Genomic DNA, 20,401 nt, shown 5'->3' on the forward strand with positions numbered 1-20,401 from the left:
GGGGCAATTTGGGCACAAAGATGCACCGTCTGCTCACCACCCCTGCCTGCCTTGCCAAGGACGTTGGTATGTGGGACCCTCCTTTCTGCTGAGAAGCTGCTTGAGGATGGGGAGCTGGGCATGGCCTCATTTCAATGTGTGGTTATCAGAGCAGAGATGCTGAGGGGGTTGGGGTCTGGCAGATGCGGCAAGGATGCCTGCAAAGTGGCATAGTGTCTGTCAGTGCATTTGTCCCTCCAGCCACCCTGAGCTCTGCATCCATGCCCTTGGCTTCAATTTTATGACTTTTGCTCTCACAAGTAAAACAGTCTCAAACCTGCCAGAATCAGATCCAGGCTGCTGTGATTTTTTTCCTGGCTTGTGACTGAGGTTTTGGGGCTGTGCTGTGCTGCTTTCTGCTGTGGAAGAGCTGAGACAAGTGGCAGGCGTAGATTAGCTGGACAGGGCTGCCACAGATGCTCTGAAAGCCAGTCCAAGGGGACTGGGCTCTGTGACAAGTCTGAGAGTAGCAGCAGCTCTGAATGAGCTACGGAAGGAAATGCCAGGGATTTCGAACTCTGTCTGGAAAGACTAACAGACATCCTGCTGGGGAGCACCGATAACCTCATCACCCGCCTGCTCTTGCCTCTCAGTCTTAATTTTTATCTCATTAGAGGGAAAACGGGTTATAGTTGTTTCCATGTTATGTCCTTGCCAAGTTGTGCTTGGGTAGAAATAGTTATGAATGAGGCAAGCAGGGTTATTTTTCCCCTTAAATCCTGCTTTCTATCCATGGCAGCTGCCTGTACTTCCTTTGTTCTTTTAAAAACACCCACTGGTTTCTTTGGGAGTGTCTGGATCCCTTCTCCTTGGTAAGAGAGACAGACGGAGCTGAGAGATGTGCCCCCCACTGCTTTCAGAAATAGCTCAGTTCAAATGGGTATCAGGCATCGTTTGCTTCCCCAAGCTTTGGGGCAACTTCTCCCACTTTCTCTTTTTCCTCCTATTCCTTAGACGTGGTGATGGTAGGACAGCTGAGCCATGTGCTGCAGAGAATCAGGCTGGGCACCACTCAGAAAGGTCAAACAAATTAAATGAAACTGTATTTGGACAGCAAATATTTTTGTGATAGGACAGCCCATGCTCTTGCTTTAAGAGTTCTGGTGATGGTGGGGGATTCACTGTGACATTTGATTGCTCTGCCTCCAAGGATCATAAGCCCCAGCTGTAGCCTGTGGCACACCACAGCCATGGAAAATACCTTGCTGGGACTGGATGCCTCATTATTTTCAGCTGCACTCACAACGCATCCATCCTGGTGCTGCTGAGATCTGAAATGGCACTTTGTGCCCTACAGCCCTAAATCCCAGCCACTGCCTGGAGCAGGAGTGCTGGCTCCTTGGCTGGCACACGTCGGCAGGCTCCACCGGCCTCCAGCTGGGTGATGCCAGTGCAATTTGCCACAGCTGGAGACCTCATCCCACTCCTCTGGATCTTTCCTTGCCACATGGAAGGGTGAGGTGCTGCGTCTGCCAGTGCTGCGTGGAGCATGCCTGGGGCCAGCCCATGCCTTTCGCTTGTGGGACTGGAGCTGCTGGAAAGGGAAGGGTGTTCTGACTGGGCCACAGAGCACCTGCTTGAGTATGGTGGGAACAGGCATGGAGGCAGGCAAGTGTCTTCTGGAATTGCCCAGGCTGCCTTGGGTCACGGAAGAGCTGTGGTTTGTGTTAGTCCCAGGGCAGGTTGGTTGTGGTCCTAAGCTGCCCCAAAGAAAGCATCTGAAGGGAAATCTAAATGTAGTGGGCCCAGTGAGCTCCAGATGTGGAAGGCCCATGTACACAAGTCCCATACTGGTGTACTCCTGTTGCAGTCAGTCCTGATGTCTAGGGAGAAGAGCTATGCCTCATACTTTTAGGGATGACTCTTAAGAGTGTCAAAAAGCAGCAGTGCAGCAGGGATGTCTTTCCCCTGTCCCAGTTTCAGCTGGGACAGAGTTAGTTTTCTTCCTAGTAGCTGGTGCACTGCTGTGGTTTGGATTTGGTGTGAGGTTGTTGCTGGGTAGTGTTTATGCTAAGTCAAGGACTTTTCAGTTTCTCAGGCCCTGCCAGTGAGAGAGCTGGAGCAGCAGGGGAAATTGGGAGGGGGCACAGCCAGGACATTTGACCCCAACTGGCAAGGGACATTCTGTACCATAGGACGTCATGCTTAGTACGTAAACTGGGGTGAGTTACCCAGAGCGTATGGGATCGCAGCTCGGGGACTGGCTGGGCATTGGTCAGCAGGTGGTGAGCAACTGCACTGTGCATCGCTCATTTTGTTTTTTATTTTCCTTGAGTTGTATTTCTCTTTCTGTTTTTGTTACCTCCCTTTCCATCACTACTACTACTATTACTACTACTACTACTTATTACTACTACTAGTAGTATTAGTGTTATACTTTATTTCAATTATTAAATTGTTCTTATCTCAACCCACAGGTTTCACCTTTGTTTTTCCCAGTTCTCCTCCCCATCCCACCAGGGCAGGGGGGCAGCGAGCGAGCAGCTGCCTGGTACTTAGTTGCTGGCTAAAGGGATGACAGTCCTTTTTGGCGCCCAATGTGGGATGTGAAGGGCTGAGATGACAACAGATCTAACCAGACTGTGTTAAATTAATGTTGTAAGCATTCATTGTATTGGTTTAATGGTAGGTGTTTACAACGTTGATTTGTTTGCTCTCAGAGTTGTTTGGCTTGCTCTCAGAGCTGCCTTATGTCACACCTCACTTGCAGTTTTTGTTCCCTGTTGTGCTGTTTATCCCTTCTGGTGCCTGGGCTAAGGTTATCCTTTTGCTGTACTTTGTAATACTGGCTTGTGATATGACAGAATTGCTGGTCATGAAACTGATCCGGTATGTGTACTCAGCACTGCCATCACCCCTGTACTTTGTGAGTCATCTAATGGGAACTATTAATAATCATACCTTTTGCCTTTTCTCCTCAGAAAGTCAGGCTATGGAGGCAATATCCTTCCACATCTTCCCCTTCCCTGCCAGTTTAATTACAGTAGTGTTTGAGAACTTTGAAAGTTCTGAATGTCCTTGGGATGTTGAAACCAGCATAATCCTATTGCTAGGAATGCTGAATGCATTCCCAGTCTTGTTTAAGGTTTAACAACTATTTAAGAACACCATCCAGAGGTCTGCTCCGATGTTGCATAGTTATGAGTGGCAGGGTGTGTGGGATAGCATGACCAAGTACCCAGAACAGTGAGCACTGCTAGGGTTTCGGAACTTCACCCCTGAACAAGTGCAGAATCCAGAAAAGCTAGTTAAATATTTGGAAAAAGTATGCTGTCACCCTGGCAATTCCAGAGAGGCAGGTATTACTGCAGCGTGCTGGGGCCTGGCCTGTTCAACACTATTCAATGTCCTCAGAGTGAAGAGAAGGTCCCTGGATCTGATGGCAAAGTGACAGGCACTGTGGCTATTCCAACTGCAGCAACAGGCACCGTGGCTGTGCCAATCCCCATGACAGAGGCTGCGGCTGAGCCAAAGAACCAGCTCGTGATGGTACCAGTTGCCCCTATACGCAAGAAGAAATGGATATGAAAGTCAGCTCATTTAGCAAAGGATGAAGCAGGGCCATCACAAGAACAGGAGGAAAAGGCGAAGCAAGAAGTAACTACCAAATCCCAATCCCTGAATGAGCTGTGGCATATGCGAAAAGATTTCAGCTGTCATCCAGATGAGCGCATTATCACCTGTCTGTTTCAATGCTGGGATAACAGGGCTAATGGTTTGGAATTAAAGGGTAGGGAAGCCAGTAGGGAAGCCAAACAGTTAGGATCACTTTCTAGGGAAGGGGGACACAAGTCCTCAGCCTCTGGAGGCAACTCCTGTCAAGCGTGAAGGAAAGGTATCCCTTCAAAGAGGATTTACATGTTGCCCAGGCAAGTGGACTGCAATAGAGAGAGGTAGGTGTCCAGTACCCAAGGGAACTAGCCATGCTGGAGATTATTTATTATGACCTGAACAGTGTGCACTTACCCACAGATCCAGACAAAGTCCAATGCACACAACCCACTTGGCGGAAAACTTTATGGAGTGCACCAGCTTCACATGCCAACTCATTTGCAGTAATGGGCTGGAGAGATGAAGTGGTACTGATGGTGGGTGAAGTGGCTTGCCAGCTCTGGGAATACAAAGACAACATCTCTTCCTTCCTTGGCTGTGGAGAAACTGGTCCAGGAACTCAAAGAGGACTGATCCTATTCCCCACCTATACATGTTAACAGTAAGTGTCCTTCTGATTAAGAGGGAGGATACAGGAGGTACACACCGCGGGGTACTCTGTGGTTTTACCAGCGTAACCATGGAGAGGACATGAGGAAGTGGGATGGAAAATCCACCTTAAACCTAGAGGTACAGGTATGTGAATTGCAAGGAAAACCCATCACAAATGGGGGTTCTTCTGGAAAGGCTGCTGCCCCAGCCTCCAGTGGGCAGTTTTCCAGGCAGAGTGGAAGGGCTGATCTTACTCCTGGTCCTCTGGAAAGGAATTCTAATCCATTTTTTAAAGGAGTAAGCGGAGGATCCTATGACCAGGACTCGAGGGGCCCTGCCTCCAACGAAGTGGAGAAGAGGGACGACTGGGCTTGCTGGACTGGCATGTCAGACCCACAGGGATACAAGGCTTTAGTAGATACCGGTGCACAGTGTACCCTAATGTCATCAAGCTATGCAGGGACAGAACCTGTTAGTATTTCTAGAGTGGCAGGGGGATTCCAACAGCTATAACTGTACTAGAGACTGAAGTGAGCCTGACTGGGAATGTGTGGCAAAACCTCACCATTATGACTGGCCCAGAGGCTCCGTGCATCCTTGGCACAGACTATCTCAGGAGAGGTTATTTCAAGGACGCAAAAGGGTACCAGTGGGCTTATGGTATAACTGCCTTGGAAGTGAAGGAAATTAAGCAGCTGTCTACCTTGACCGGCCTCTTTACCAGTGCTTCTAAAGCTGGCAAGAAGCCCAAATTTTTCCTCATATAGTGTTAAACACAGGTGAGAATTCAGTTAAAGTGTGCAGATAATCGTGCAAATGACAGGTTCAAGTGGTTGTTTTAATTGACAAAGTTGCTGTAATGTGACTATAGTTGTTGTCTACATAGCTTAATTTCTAGCCTGTTTTGATTTTTCCTCTTAAATATTCACTCCATTGCCTTCTCTAGTATGTCTGGACTACTACCTTGATGTCTGAAAAAGTTAATAGGTTTCTGCTGACAGGAAGTTATAAATTTTGGTAAGGTTCTTGACTAGGAGGCTTCTTTTAACTGGAAAAAAACTAATGGTAGAAAGGAACTTATTAGCAGAGAAGTAGCAAGGACTAACAGCATCCTCTCTTTTTTTAGGAAGAACAGATTGGCATGTATGCGTTGTATACCAAGAACAAGACACAATCAGATTCCCTGCTAACCAGCCATGGAAATGCCTTCTTCAAAGTAGTTACTATCTAGTTCCTCGCTTCATGTAAATTATGTGATCATTACTTGTTGATTTTATCGTTGCTTAGGGAACATAGCTTAGCAGCACTTACCCATTTCTGCTACTTCTGCAGAATAAGCAACAGAATCTGTGGCAGGGGTCCTCAAACTCTTTAACCAGGGGGCCGGCGCAGATGCAGTGGCAGGCAGTCATCTGCGGCTGCTTGGTTTCCCCCCCAACCCCCGCCGGGGGGGCAGGGGGGGTCTGTAAATACCGGGGGCCAGATTGAGGACCCTGGGGGGCTGTATCTGGCCTGCGGGCTGTAGTTTGAGAACCCCTGATATGGGGGATAAGATGAAGGAATGAAGGTATGCAGCCTGCAAAGATGTTTCGGTTGGTAGTTTCTTGTTCAAGGCAGGCAGACTGCTCCCTGCCAGAGCGAAACAGATCTTACATAGCTTAAGCCAACAGAAATTGTCAGGTTTAGCAAGACACACAGGAAAGCAGCAAGCGTGTGAAGTAGCAGCTTAGTGTTTCCACACCTTGGAGTGATGCTTGTTAAAGAATTTGGTTGCATGTGCTTTACATGCAAGCTGCAGTATCATAAATTGATTCATTATCTTTTATTGGTTCTGTGTTGTCTGATGATGATTTATTTGGGAGAGAAAACGTATGGGCTGGAAAAAGCCAGGGAAGTACCTGAACTTCAGGCATATTTGAGGGCTTGATCTTTCCTAGTATTGATGATCTCAGATATGAAAGGGACAGACTTTGCCCTGTTAGCTGAAAGACAGAGAATTTAAATATCAGTTTTGAGAGATTAGACAAGATAACCATGCTTGTTTAACACTTCCTTCCCTGGAGAGAAAAAGGGAGCCTCAGTGGTCTGGTAAACTTCTCCTTCAGTCTCCTGCCACCCTCCATGCTTTAGTATTGCTGCTTATCTGACCCCTTGGTAAAGCAGTACTTTGATTCACAGACTAATTTTCTGTTGGCTTAGGCACATTGTGAGATGTCATCATGATTTTGGAAATAAACACCCTCTTACTTTATTAATTCTTACTGTACGGTATTGCTAATCCTGTCTGTTCTGCAGTCATGCATACTGTCTCTTAGAAAAAAATAAGGCAAAATGAAACTTTAAAAACTCAGTCTTGCCTGTTCTCCTCCATCAAACACAGAAGCCTTAAACAGGGAAATGGGAAACAAAATATTTCTTGAGTTTTAAGCCTTCTCTACAAGCAATAAGAAAGTGTAACTTTGTTCCTTTCTGGAAATAAATTGTTAATTAGCAGTTAAATGTTTCAGTTAGGAAAAGAAGAATATTTAAGAAGTGACCTGAAGGTGCTGAAACCTCTTGGACAAATTAATGCTGTGAAGATAGTCAAGGGCAATCCTTAGTTTATATTAGTTGTCTCACCTTATCAGCACAGTACCTCTCCATAAACATTACATGTCAAGCAGCGTTTCATGATCCTTCTTCTCTAGGCACACTGCTCTCTAGGGTTTCTTAATTAGTTGTTATTCTAAGGATTATAACTTAGAAACCTCTGTGGATTCTTTCTTTGTTGAAGCCTTAGCAGAAGTGTCCTTTAAGTTCCATGGGAAGGGGAGCGTAGAAAAGGAAGCTGTCATGGTTTAACCCCAGCTGGCAACCAAGCACCGCAAAGCTGCTCGCTCACCTCACCTCACCCAGAGGGGTGGGAAGAGCAGTCGGAAAGGAATGCAAAAATCGAGGGTTGAGGTAAGAATAATTTAATAAATAAAGCAAAATCCATGCACGCAAGCAAAGCAAACCAAGGAATTCATTCGCCACTTCCCATGGGCAGGCAGGTGCTCAGCCATCCCCAGGACAGCAGGGCTCCAGCGCGCCTAATGGGGACTTGGGAAGACAAACACCCTAATGCAGAGTGTGTTCCCCCCCTTCCTTCTTCTTCCCCAGCTTATATACTCAGCATGATGTCCCATGGTATGGAATGTCTCTTTGGCTAACTTGGGTCACCTGTCCTGGCTGTGTCCCCTCCCAATGTCCTGTGCCCCCCAGCCCTCTGGCTGTCAGGGCCCAAGGAACTGAAAAGTCCTTGACTTAGTATAAACATCACCCGGCAACAACCAAAACCATCAGTGTGTTACCGACATTGTTCTCACACCAAATCCAAACCACAGCACTGCACCAGCTACTGAGAATAAAATTAATTCTATCCCAGCCAAAACCAGGACAGTTCCCTGGAAAGGGGGGTGTAGAACGGGAAAGCGTAGAACCCTACAAAGTTTTCTAAGTGAGTGATCTTAAAAATTTTGCATCATACTTCAGCCAACTAACTTTTGTTAGCCTGTGCCTGTCGTTTGAAACTGAAAGTCACTACAAATTGTAGCTTGCCTGTTCCACATTTTTGAAATGTGGACGTCTGTTTTCACCACTAGAGGTCGGCACTACCTTATCTGATACTTGGCAACTCGTTTTCTGAGCTGTCGATAAAGCAGATGCAAAGTAAATTTTGTGCATGCTGGTTGAAACCAAAGCAATAACTCTACAGCTCTTGGTGACCTGTGTTACAGTACCCATGTACAGTGAAGGTGACCATAAACTGAACGCTGAAAAATATTTTTTAGATTCCTCCCAGTTACTTTGAAGATAGGTAAGACTTATTTTTAAATTTAACCATTATTTTTTTTTTAGCCAGATCCCACTGAAAAATGTTTTCTAAATGCTGCCAGTTCAAGAATGGAATATCGCAGATACCATCTTATTTAACTGAGAATTTTCTGTACCTTGTTGCCTTTGCAAGGGTACAACACGCAACATAAATCAAAGGAGCTGAAGGGCAAAGGTAGATGCAAGAAGATTCACCAACATCAGTGCAGCTGTACGCCTGTAAGTACTATTACTGGCAAAAAGCCAGTCAATTTTTATTTTGTCTATCTTTGTCATCTTAGAAAAATGGCGATATTGAACTAATGCTGAGGTCTCTTTAAGGTCCAGATCCTGCGAATGTCAAACTGCTTTCCATGGGATGAGTAACTAAATTAAACTATCAGTTGCTTACTGCAGCATTTTGATTTCTTTTGTGTTGCAAAACTGCCATGTTTTGCTTTGTGTCACAACGGTGACATAACTGGGTGTCAGTACGGTAGGCTTCGTCTTTTAGCTTCTTACACCATACAGTGTTGTTTTACACTTCTGTGGTTGACGCGTTTAAAAATCCATCTTTTAGAATCGTTTCTGGAGAAACTAGATTTCAACAAACAAAAAAGTCCAATGAATAAAGTTGTCAAATTATTTTTTTTTTCTATCTGAGTTTACTTAAAGCAAGTCACTAATTGAAATTTCTGCCTTACGTTTTTGCCGAGCGACTTGCTTGAGTAACAAAATAGATTCTATCCCACCTTAACTCATGGTATAATACGTTACATGAATGCCAACGTTTACCTTTAAGTTATTTTGTTGGCACTGTTCTACCATGCTGTGCTGCTTTTTTCTGGGAAGGGTGATACACATTTGTCAGTAAGATTTCTCACGACAGAAATCTAAGCCCAGTGTGAGGACAACAGAGCCTGACCTCATGAATCTGGTTCAAACAGCTGAGATCACATTACAGGAATAAATCACATTGACTGTAATCCAGCAGAGCTTTTGAGGTAGCATCTCTTCTGGCTGAAACAAAACTGTTTGATAGCAATGCACTCTGTTCTTTCAGACCAACTTCTCAGATCTGAAGACCTTATGAAAGAGTGTCCAGATGCAAAAGATGTGAATGCACAGGAGAGCATGAACACCCAAACCATCAGTTCTGTTAAAAGCCCTGAAAATCAAGCAAACAGTCCCTTCTGAGCACCTGTTACAGTCTGTCACCAGCAAGACTTCACCACCGTGTTCACTGTCACACCAGCTCCTACAAACTGGAGCTTGAGACAGGGCGTTTCTGCCTGTAGAGCTATTTGTGACATTCAAATAACATTTGTATGCAAATAAAGACTATCTCGAACAGTTAGGGAAAAGAGCAAAATGGAATATGATCCAATGGGATAGGCACCCAAAAGAGGCAGAGACTGAATATCAAAACTGAAGAGATTCTCAGTTAATCAGGCACAACAGACACTGCAGGTTCAACATTAGACAAAAATACCAGTGATTTCAACAATGTATTGCAGAGCTGATGCAAACTGGAGGTAAAGGTTGCATGCTCCTAAATGAGTACTAGTGAGTCAGAGCAATTAGCTCTTCAAGCTTAATTCCCTTATGCATGAAGTCTAAAGTAAGGTGCAGGCCTATTTAACTTATGATAAAAATCCCTGTTGTCTCAAGGGAGCAGTGGCAGCAAGATCCCCATAGTGTTTGATCCCCTGACATTTGCAAGATTCTGTGAGGATAAATAAACTGTATGATTTAAGGATATTACATGACTTCTGGATCCTGCAAGTACATGAACTTACAATCAAAGCTAATATCTGACATCTAGCTACAGTTGGATACAGCTGTGCATTACCAGCACTTCTGTGTATGTGTTCATCTAGACAGAGAGAAATACGATCCCGGCAAAATCAGTTTTGGAATTTCAGAATAGCTGACTGCACTGCACGCACTGCCTACACGCATATATGCATGTACACGAGTATGATTGGCTGAAGTCTGCAAATTCAGTCAAGGAAGTATGCAAAGTAGAAGGAAATATTACTGTTACTAAAAATAATAGTATTTTATAACGAGACAGAAGGAAACAGGAAGGCACGGTATAAACCCAGATTCTCTTTATGACCCAAATATGCAGGTAGAATAACACTACTTTTCCCAGCTGGTATTTGTTTTTTATTAGGAACATATATAGATCTGTTTCATATATGTGGCAGAAAGGGGCTCTTCTTTTTGGATTAGACCAAGGCTAACATGCTAGCCAACATGGAGCCAAGGACAACATACTCTACTGAAGCATTCTTCTACACAGCCCATACCCAGAGACTGCTTTACTTGATCCTTCTTCATCCCAGTCATCGGTAATGACTTTTATTCACTTTACTGACCGGCCAGCTTAAACCATGATTTTTTTAACAGGAAAGATCATCTGTTGCTCAAAGCAACAGCAATGGGATGCTTGTCTGGGAAGTTATGAGAAAGTTCCAAGTCTGTGCTCTGTCTCGTTCAGCTTGTCTTGTACTTAACCCTCAGTTTCCTATCACAGGCAAGTGTCTCCATCACTAAGGCTCTGAGCTCTTCTAGAGCCTTGTGTCTTTTCCACTGGAGCCACAGTATTTAACTACTCCTTGCTGATTGGAAGGGGAAAATAGAGGGAGGGACATTGTGTAGCTCAATGACTGTATCACCTCAGTCTTTCCTTATGGCTATAATTGTTTGAAGAATCTTGATGCTAACTGAGAAACCTTCCCCACTGAATTCAGCATGGGAACCCCCAGTGTATCATTTTTCGTACAAGAAAGTGGAATACAGATCGTGTTATATGTTTAAGTTGGAAGCCTGAGTGCCTTTTTGTATGGCATAGGAAAGTTACAGAAATATTGTCATGTATGTGTGCTGCCCTGATCTTACTGTTCCTGCTGGGCAGTGGTCTGTACTTAGCTGAGTTAGCTTTGTTATAAATATGAGGGTTTAAATGAATAAATCCTCTCTGACCAAAGATCTCACAGTTAATTACTGCAGAATCACAGTATAGCTCCAAAATAGAAAGCAGAGGATCAGCATGTTCATTCTGCCTTCCCAGCAAGGCTTCTGTTAGCAGCAAACAGCAGCTGCAAATAAAAATAGAAGGTAATAAGCAACTAGGAGCTTTAGTTAAATGCAAAAGTCACTCCTCGTGACAGCAAGGAGCGCAGAGCAACAATGAAGTCTCTCCGATTCATTAGTGCTGAAGCATTCGTGTCAAAAGCAGAGTTTGCCAGAAGGAGTCTCAGCAGTGTTGCCCATAATCTTTTTCCTCTTCTTTTTAAAGCCAGTTATTTACTGGAGCAAGGTGATGTGATTCATGACTTGGTAGAGAACTGGCCACTTGTTGACTTCAACATGGGAAAACTTTTGGGAACTACTGTGGACTACAAGGAAGACCTGAGCCATAGAACATGCTTAGTATGCTTGGAAAGCTGTCTGACCGGGCTGAGAGACTATGTGCTGAATCATCCTTCTCCCTACGTGAAAAGGTTGAAAGTGGTTGACCTGACGGGTATAAAAGATGTTGAAGTTCAGTTTTGTGAGTGTAAGAAGACAATGGGCAGGTGGGCCAGGACACAGCTGCTCTCTAAGCTTTGTTTAGAACTGCTGCTTCACCTGCAACACACAGAGTGCAATCCAGGTACCTTTGAAATCAGTATTGATGTGCTAATTGACTTGTTTGTTACAGAGCGGAACTATGAGCTGGTAGTGCAGGCCCTGTTGAAGAAGTGCTATTGTCCACTGAAGATCTGCTGTGTGGCATTAAGATCTGACAACCTGGCTTTGCAGAAATTCTTCTATATCATAAAGCTCACTGATCCTTCTTTGTTGCGCAAACTGGAAATAGTTCACAATGTTCGCTTGGAAATGGAACACTTGGAAATACTCTTCAACAGCATGCACTTCCCTCTATTGATGTCCTTGACCTTGCCAGCACGAACATTTAATGTGCAGAGGTTCACAGCTACAGATGAACGGATGCTTACTAACATTGGAGAAAAGATGGGTGAAATGACGCAGCTGACGGAGCTGAGCATGCCATTTTCTATACTCACAGGAAGAATACAGAAACTGCTCAGGTAATTTGGTCATCCTGCTTCCAGTCAAACCGTAAAGAACAGCCCTTTGTGCCACCAGCAAGCTGAGAATCTGAGAATAAGGGGAAGTGAGTATATCTCAGGGGGTGTGTGAGAAGGGACAGCAGGAAGCTAGGAAACAGTATTTCTTGGGGAGAATGGGAAGCCAACATATACCTAACACACATAGAAGACCTGGCTCTTCCAGAGCCCATCTGATGAGTATGAGGAGAATATAGTTTTCACTACCACGTAAGAGAGGGGTACACCCAAACATTTTTGATTTGGCACATTCTTGAGCTTAGACCTCAATCAGCTTGGGCTGGCCTTTGGTGCAAGAACTTAGCCATATGACAAGTATTTTTTCAGGGTCTCTAGTGAATTCTTGTCTTCTAAAAAAACAAGCAGTAAATATACTGATTCCACAGATACTGTATTTTTAGGTAGGCAGGGGGGATAGCAGACTGATTTGAGACTTCGGTTTCAAATCTTTTATGTTTGTTGTCTCTGTTGACGTCAAGGGAAGAGAGATCTGATGCTTTTCTGATGCAAATTAAACTAATGTATGAATATTCATGATTAATTCCTGGGGAAAATTGGCAATTCTTTAAAAGATAACAAGTTGCCAGTGAACAGTGTTCATATTTGAGCAGGAAATAAGTTAACTGTGGGCTTTTCAGAGCATCTAAAAAAACCCAAGGCAGACAAAACTTTCATCCAGACAAATAACCCTGATCTAAAATTCCTCCTGTACAAAAAAGACGTTTAATTTAAAAGTTGTGAATGGCACACTGCTTATATTGATGGAAATAAATTACAAATTTCTAACCTTGATCCAGCTGAGGTCTGTGGCAGAAGTCTCACTAAGATTTAGTATGTGTGAAAGGGTTCTCTTCATTTTCATCTGTCAGAACTATTTTATATTCAGCTAGAATATTTGCACATAATTTCAGGTACACTTCTTACAACCTTCTGCTTCATCAGAAGGTCTCTTTGCAACTCCAGAACAATACAGCGTAACCTCTTGAGCATTTAAAAACAAAACTAGAAACAAAAGCAGATGTCTTGTTAGAATACTGATCGGCTTTCATATTGGAATTAATCCTTCCTTAGAAATTATCTAAATCTCTGGAATTATAAGAGGTTTCTACAAGCAGCAACCACCAATGCTTTTATGGTAGTTACGATCTGCTATTAATCCAGCAAGTAACAGACTCCTGTCAACATACAACTGGTTACAGAATAGACACAGAGAATGTTACCAAGTTAATCCCCCTTAAAACAACACAGCTGGAGTCATGTAAAGTAGGAGCTAATTCATGGAACTGATTTCAGGAGGGAAATATACTCATCATTGTTGGCACATGCTTCTGTTTCTCAAAAGAGTTTAGAAAGAATAATGAATGTGGCAGATGGTTGTATTCATAATGTGGATAGTTGCATGAAATCTTGTAACTGTAGCTTTTCAATGTTTTATGCCTTAAAAGTTTTTCTCTCTTTTATTCTGCAGCCCACTAAAAACTCCACTGAAGATGCTGGATGTTTCTAACTGCTCATTGAACCATGCTGATATGGCCTATTTAGCCAACAGCTTCCATGCTAATCACTTAGAAGCCCTGGACCTGAGTGGTCATAATATACCTGACCTTTACCCATCGATATTCTTTAAGCTTCTCAGCCGTTCCTCTTCAGTGCTCAGGAGTCTTACCTTGGAGGATTGTAACATCCAAGACACTCACGTCTACATGTTGATATTAGGTTTAAGCCCTTGCCAGAGACTACAGGAGTTTAAGTTTCTTGGAAACCCACTGTCATCCCAAGCACTTAAACGTCTTTTCACATTTCTCTGTGAGCTGCCAATGCTGAAGAATGTGGAGTTCCCAGTTCCAAGGGACTGCTACCCTGCTGGCATCACCTACCCGATTGATGATGCCAGTCTCTGCAGATTTGACCACCAAAAATATGAAAGTGTAGCAGAGGAGCTTAACCTTATTTTACTCCAAGCAAACAGGGAGGATATGAAGGCTTCAACTCCGCTCTTTGGCAGTTATGACGCAGCTGTTCAGGAGACGAACAATGAACTGGGAGCCTACTTGATCAAGTCCTTCAAAGAGACTTTAGAAAAGTTCACTACTTCTCTTAACAAAATGAGTTAAAGGTGTGACACAATGGTGATAAGAATGTTCTGTCAAATCGGGAGTTAATTTAGTCTTTTCTAGAACTGTGCCTTCATTGATCAGTCGAGTTTTCTTTAATTTCTCAGCTGAATTTACTTCTGTTTAGCCTCTGATCATCTGAGGTATTTTAACTATGCTGTATCTATTGCATACACTTTGCATAAGCGCTGCTTGCTCTCAAAAGAGGGGAGGACACTTAACAGCTTATTATTTTACACAAAAGGAGTTTGTTTCTCAGTAAGACAATAGGTGTCTAAGCCTCGCCGATTTCTTACACGGTTTCCTCTGGATTTGGCAGTGAGGCTTGCAGCCCTACAGAAAAGACAGGAAAGTCCTTTCCCAAGTCCAGCAAGATGTCCCACAGATTGCATGCTTATCCTCATTTATGACTCCCTAAAACAATTTTTGTTTTTGCCTTTGGCCTTCTGAATTCACCGGACTGTGTTTTATCCAGTACATTCCCAATAGTGGGGATGTTTACGTGTCCCTGTGCCTATCTTTCCTCTGCAGAAGCAAGAACGATAAACATCCTTTTGCATGGGGAATTAAGGAGTCTTTTTAATACATTGTGCTGGTGAGGAGTAAAGTTCCATACCGAGAAGGCAGAAAATCAAATTGTTGACTGGCAGGGGATTTCTCTCCACTTCCCCCAGCAATACCAAGCAGCCTATGAGGACTCTGCTGAAGCTCTTGCCAAGCGTATTTTACAAAGGTGTACCAGGACAGAGCTGCACAGCCATGCTTGCACTGTCAGTAGCAAAGTGCCTCAAGCTGTTCCCTTTGTTGTACCCTGCTGCTTTCAGCTGCTTTGAGAAAGTCTGGGACAGTGGTAATGATGAAAAAAAGACTAGTGTTGAAAACACGCATAGAAAAATGAATCCAATGCCAACTTCAAAGATGTGGAAAAGGGACAAAGCCGGCTGCTGAGCAACTAGAAGTTCATCTACATAAAATACTGCCTCCTTTTGCACAGACTGTGTATTATTCTGCCACAGAATTAGAACCAGTGTCTGGAAGCGTTTATTTGGCAAGCTCCAGTGCAAGAAATGTGTGTGATGGAGTAAACAGAATCCCAGACTAAGCCACACACTGTGTTGGAACATGAGTAAAGGGGCCAGCCGCGTGTCAGGATGCAGCAGTAGGGCCACAAAACAAATTTGGGGAGACTACTATAATGTGGGAGCAATCCCTGGGCAGTAGGTAAGTGTCGTAGCCTACTCAGCTTCTCACCTGTAATATTGTGAACAGACCAAAGAGAACAATATTAATGAATCTTACCCATTGTCAGCCGATCTGAGACCTCTCCTAATAGCCTCTGTCAACTCTACCAGAGCCCAAACTGCTTTAATGTAGAACTAGAGACTTGGTTAGCTTCTAGGTTATCTGGAGGGAAAAAAAAAAAAGAAAAGATGCTCAGGTTAATGCTCAGCACTCTGCCTTAAATATACTTCAACAGTTCATGGAAACTTGATTAAACAGCACTGAAAGTCAATGTTGTAGCAGGAGCTGAGGTATCATTGTAGTATTAAAGATACAGTATTAAGGTAACAAAGGCAATTTACTTGAAATAATGCTGAATCCATCATATGAATATGCAAGCAGCTACTAACCTAGTTTACAAAAAACAAATAAATATCAATGGGCTGAGTACTAAGCAGAGCTTACAGGTTCCACAGCATGCATTTAAATGATTTTTTGATGTCTTAAGTTCTTATGTTCTTCCTTCTAGTATGTTTTCTTGATTAAACATATGATGGTAAAATTGAAAGTGAATGGATGTGACCTGTTTATGTTTACAGAGCACTAAAAAAAAATAAAAAATAGAAGTAATTAAGTTGCCAAGCCAAGCAGCTGTGATTTAGAAAACTGCTAGAATTGCATTCCGTATGGTCTTGCTTATATTTGGACAGAGTTCTACATGTTCCCTTCCTCACCTCTACCCTTTATCTTTTGTCTCTCTGACATTGCTGTTCTTTCCATCCTAGACTTGACCCATGACTTCTTAGCTAGATGTAAGTGGTTTGAATTTTTTAGGCCAAGGATCTACTCCTTTGGTATGAGTAGTGGCACCTCCTGTTGCTGGGACAGGACATTATGTGTATAGTAGCTGCAAACCTATGTGTAGTGATTCCTCTACCCTGGCAGCAGAACCAGCCAACAGGTTGTACCTGGAAGTGAAGGCTGGCCATTTTTGGAAGCATGTTGTGCTACAACAGCCGGTCCCTGCCTGTTTCAGTACATGCAGACAACTTGTTCATAGATAAGCTCTTATTTCAGGATATTTAGATGCCTTATGAAGACTGCTGCCTATGCAGCTATCTCTCTGCTTTTTCCTTACCTAAAGCCAGTCCCGGTCCACCCCTGTATTTTATTTCCTCCTTCTTCTGCTTCCCACAAATGCCTGCTTGTCTTCCATTTTTGGTCTTGCGTATTTATGCTGTCTATTTACATTTCTCTGGGCCAGGGGGAATCATAGAGTCATTTAGGTTGGAAAAGACCTTTGAAATCATCAAGTCCCACCGTTAACCCAGCACCGCCAAGCCCACCACTAAACCATATCCTCAACCACTGCATCTATGCATTTTTTAAACACCTCCAGGGCCGGTGATTCCACCACCTCCCTGGGCAGCCTGTTCCGATGCTTGACCATCCTTCCTGTGAAGAATCTTTTCCTAACGTCCAGTCTAAACCTTTCCTGGTGCAGCTTGAGGCCATTTTCCTTTGCCCTGTCGCATGTTATCTGGCAGAAGAAACCAAACCCTGCTGCCTACAGCGTCCTTTCAGGCAGTTGTAGGGAGCAATAAGGCCCCCCCCAAACCTCCTCCTCTCCATGCTGAACACCCCCAGCTCCCTTCAGCCGCTCCCCATCAGACTTGTGCTACAGCCTGTAAATTATGCTTAAGCTGAAATTAAGGTCTCTAAGTTGAGTCTAGGGTCTCTAAGTCAAGCCTAGGGTCTCTAAGTTGACTCTGAGTCGAGCCTAAGGTCTCTAAGTCAAGCCTAAGTAGAGCTAAAGGTCCCTAAGTTGAGCTTAAGTTGAGTCAAAGGTCCCCAAGTCGAGCCTAAGGTCCCTAAGTCAACTCTAAGTCCAGCCTAAGTTCTCCTAAACCAAAGCAAAATCAGATGAGAATGTACTTTAATATGGCTTATTACCAGCTATCTGCTGGTAGGTGTGAGCATTCTCACAAAGGTGCTGAAGTTTGGTTTAGGTATTTTCCAAGACCCTGCAAACTTAATTGAACAGAACGGAAGATCTCTGCTACCAGTAGTAGGAGTCCCCAGTGGGACCTTGACAGGCTTGAGAGGTGGGACCGTGCAAACCTCATGATGTTCACCAAGGCCAAGTACCAGGTCCTGCACGTGGGTCGGGGCAATTGCAAGCACAAACACAGGCTGGGCAGAGAACGGATTGGGAGCAGCCCTGAGCAGGAGGAACTTGGGGGTGTTGGTGGACGAGAAGCTCAACAGGACCCAGCAATGTGCACTGGCAGCTCAGCCAGCCAACTGAATCCTGGGCTGCAATCAAAGAAGCCTGGCCAACAGGCTGAGGTGATTCTCCCCCTCTACTCCACTCAAGGCCCCCAACATAAGGACCTGGAGCTGTTGGAGTGAGTCCACAGGAGGGGCCCGAAGATGATCAGAGGCTGGAACACCTCTCCTGTGGGGACAGGCTGAGAGCTGGGGCTGTTCAGCCTGGAGCAGAGAAGGCCCTGGGCACCTTCCAGTGCCTAAATGGGGGCCCACAGGAAAGCTGGAGAGGGGCTTTTTACACGAGCCTTTAGCGATAGGACAAGGGGGTAACGGCTTTAAACTGAAAGAGGGGAGATTTATGTTAGGTATTAGGAAGAAAATCTTTACAGTGAGGCTAGTGAGACTTGGAATACGTTGCCCATGGCAGCTGAGGGTGCCCCATCCCTGGCAGTGGCCAAGGCCAGGCTGGACGGGGCTGGGAGCAGCCTGGGCTGGGGGAGGTGACCCTGCCCGTGGCAGGGGGCTGGAACTGGGGGGTCTTTGGGGTCACTTCCAACCCAAACCATTCAGTGATTCTATGAAATGATTATTAGAAGGAAAATTAGCAAGAAAAAATATTAAAGCTGAGTTTTTCTAAACTGATCTTTAATAATAATGTTAAGACTATCTTTCAGGGTCATTATTCTTCCTTAATTGAAATAACTGCTCATATTATAGGTAAGAAGGAAAGTGTTAGGAGTTTTAGCCTCTGCCAATATTGGCAAACACACATTGTCATGTAAGAGTATTGCTCATGTTGTTAAAGAAAATGTATTCTTAACTAAGAAATTTAAAGTGCCGAAGCAGCTAAGTGGCAGAACCAGGCCTCGTCCCTAGCGTAGCCCTATTTCAAGGCTGGTTTAAAACCCAGGCCAGTTAGTCAGTGGGAGAACAGAGAAACAACAGATGGTCAATTTGTGCACACAGGTGCTCTTAGAAACACAGGTGGTTTTAGAAAAATTAGTATATGAGAATAGGAATTGAAGGAGCGTGTGAGTTAAAGTTGGCAGAAAGAAGATCACGATCAGAGGAGGAGCCTGGAGCCAAGGCAGAGCCTGGAGCCGAGGAGATGAATCACCTGGGACAGTCAGGCGATGGATTTGCAGAACTGACAGGACCAAAGGAAACTGCTACAAACTTCAGATGTTGACTAATGGTTTGATAAGTGTATATAAGCTGTGCTGTATCGCTTGGTTCTCTGCCACTCACTGGGGTGGCAGCCCGGCTCTGAGCTGTGACTAAAGCAAGCCCAGTGGTACCCACGTGTGTGTGAATTTCTCCTGGAACAACAGCAATCGCTGGGACTTAACCGTAGGAGACACCGCACCCCCTACTTGTGCCACCGGTTCCTTGTGCTGCGGCTTCTCCCTTGGTAATGGGGTGGGGGCATGGACACAAAGAACCACCCGACTGTTAAAGCCGTCAGACGCAAAGGACTGAAATGCTTGAGGCACGTAGATGCTTTTGCATACGGAGGCAATAAGTGTGAATGCCCGGGCTGCGAGTGGGCAAAGGGCAGGGGGAAGGGCACCCCGCAGCCGCAGCGAGCACTCCCGGGGCCCGGTGGTGTAAACTGGGCTGAGACCCGGCCCAGTGCTCGCCCGGCCGGTGCTCAGCACAGGGCTGGTGGGGCGCTGCTGCCACCTGGCGACAAAAAATTGGGTACTGCAGCCACCCGGTTGGGGGAGCGCTGCTGCTGTGACCCGGCGGCCAAAAATCGGTGCTGCAGCCCTGGCGCCGAGCATGCGCGGTGGCACCTCCCCTCGGCGCTGCCGGTCGCCGTTAACGGCACCGCGATCCCGCGCTGCCTGCGGGGTGGTGCCGCGGCGCCCGCTGCTGCCTCTCGGTACGGAGCCGCAGACGGGCGCTCGGCGTGCAGAACTGCAGCCCGACGTTCGCGGCCAGCGCTGGCCCCTGCGGCGCGGCATAAGCGCTGCAGGAGCAGCATGGCGGCGCGCCGGGGCGGTGCCAGGAGCGCGGGGGAGGCGAGCGGACCCTGCGGGGGGCGTGGGGGTGTCTCCTGCCCGCCGGCCGCCTCGGGGGGCGGCACGGGAAGCTTCAGCCGCCCGCGAGCCGGGTGCGGGAGCCCCGGAGGGTCCGGGGGCTGAGGGGGGGAGGCGGGGAAGCAGGAGGCCGCCCCCCGGGCGCCGGCGCCTCCCCAGCTCGCCAGACCCCCGAGCCTGCCGCGGCCCCGCTCGCCCCGCGCCGCTGCCCCCGCTGCAGCATCTCCCCCGCAGCCGGGCCCCAGCCCCAGGTGCCCCCGGCGCTGCCGTGGCGGCGGCCAGCCGGCCCCCCGCTGCCGCTCGGGAAGGGCCTGCGGCAGGAGCGGCTCCGGGCGGGGCCGAGCGGCGCCGGTCACGGCCCCCTGCGCTTCTGTCCCTCTGCCGGGGGCCGCGCCGCCTCGGGCTGGCGGGGTTTGTCCCTGCCCGGCCTCGCCCCCCGCGGCGCGGGTGCGGGAGGGCAGCGGGGGCACGGCCCGGTGTGGGCAGGAGCCGGGCCGGCCGGGGCGAGGCGAAGGAGAAGGAACCCGAGGGCAGG

The 20,401-nt window shown here is 46.1% G+C and overlaps 1 protein-coding gene across 1 annotated transcript; it reads left to right on the plus strand.

Annotated features, from left to right (window-relative positions):
• Positions 1-11,274: 11,274 nt before the first annotated feature.
• Positions 11,275-15,085, plus strand: LRRC14B (leucine rich repeat containing 14B). The gene is made up of 2 exons (XM_005438180.3): positions 11,275-12,179; positions 13,687-15,085. Exons 1-2 carry the CDS (start codon positions 11,275-11,277, stop codon positions 14,330-14,332), a joined length of 1,551 nt encoding a protein of 516 aa, XP_005438237.1. The 3' UTR covers positions 14,333-15,085.
• The last annotated feature ends 5,316 nt before the right edge of the window (positions 15,086-20,401 follow it).

The sequence above is a fragment of the Falco cherrug genome, chromosome 6, assembly GCF_023634085.1.
Source record: "Falco cherrug isolate bFalChe1 chromosome 6, bFalChe1.pri, whole genome shotgun sequence".
Taxonomy (NCBI): domain Eukaryota; kingdom Metazoa; phylum Chordata; class Aves; order Falconiformes; family Falconidae; genus Falco; species Falco cherrug.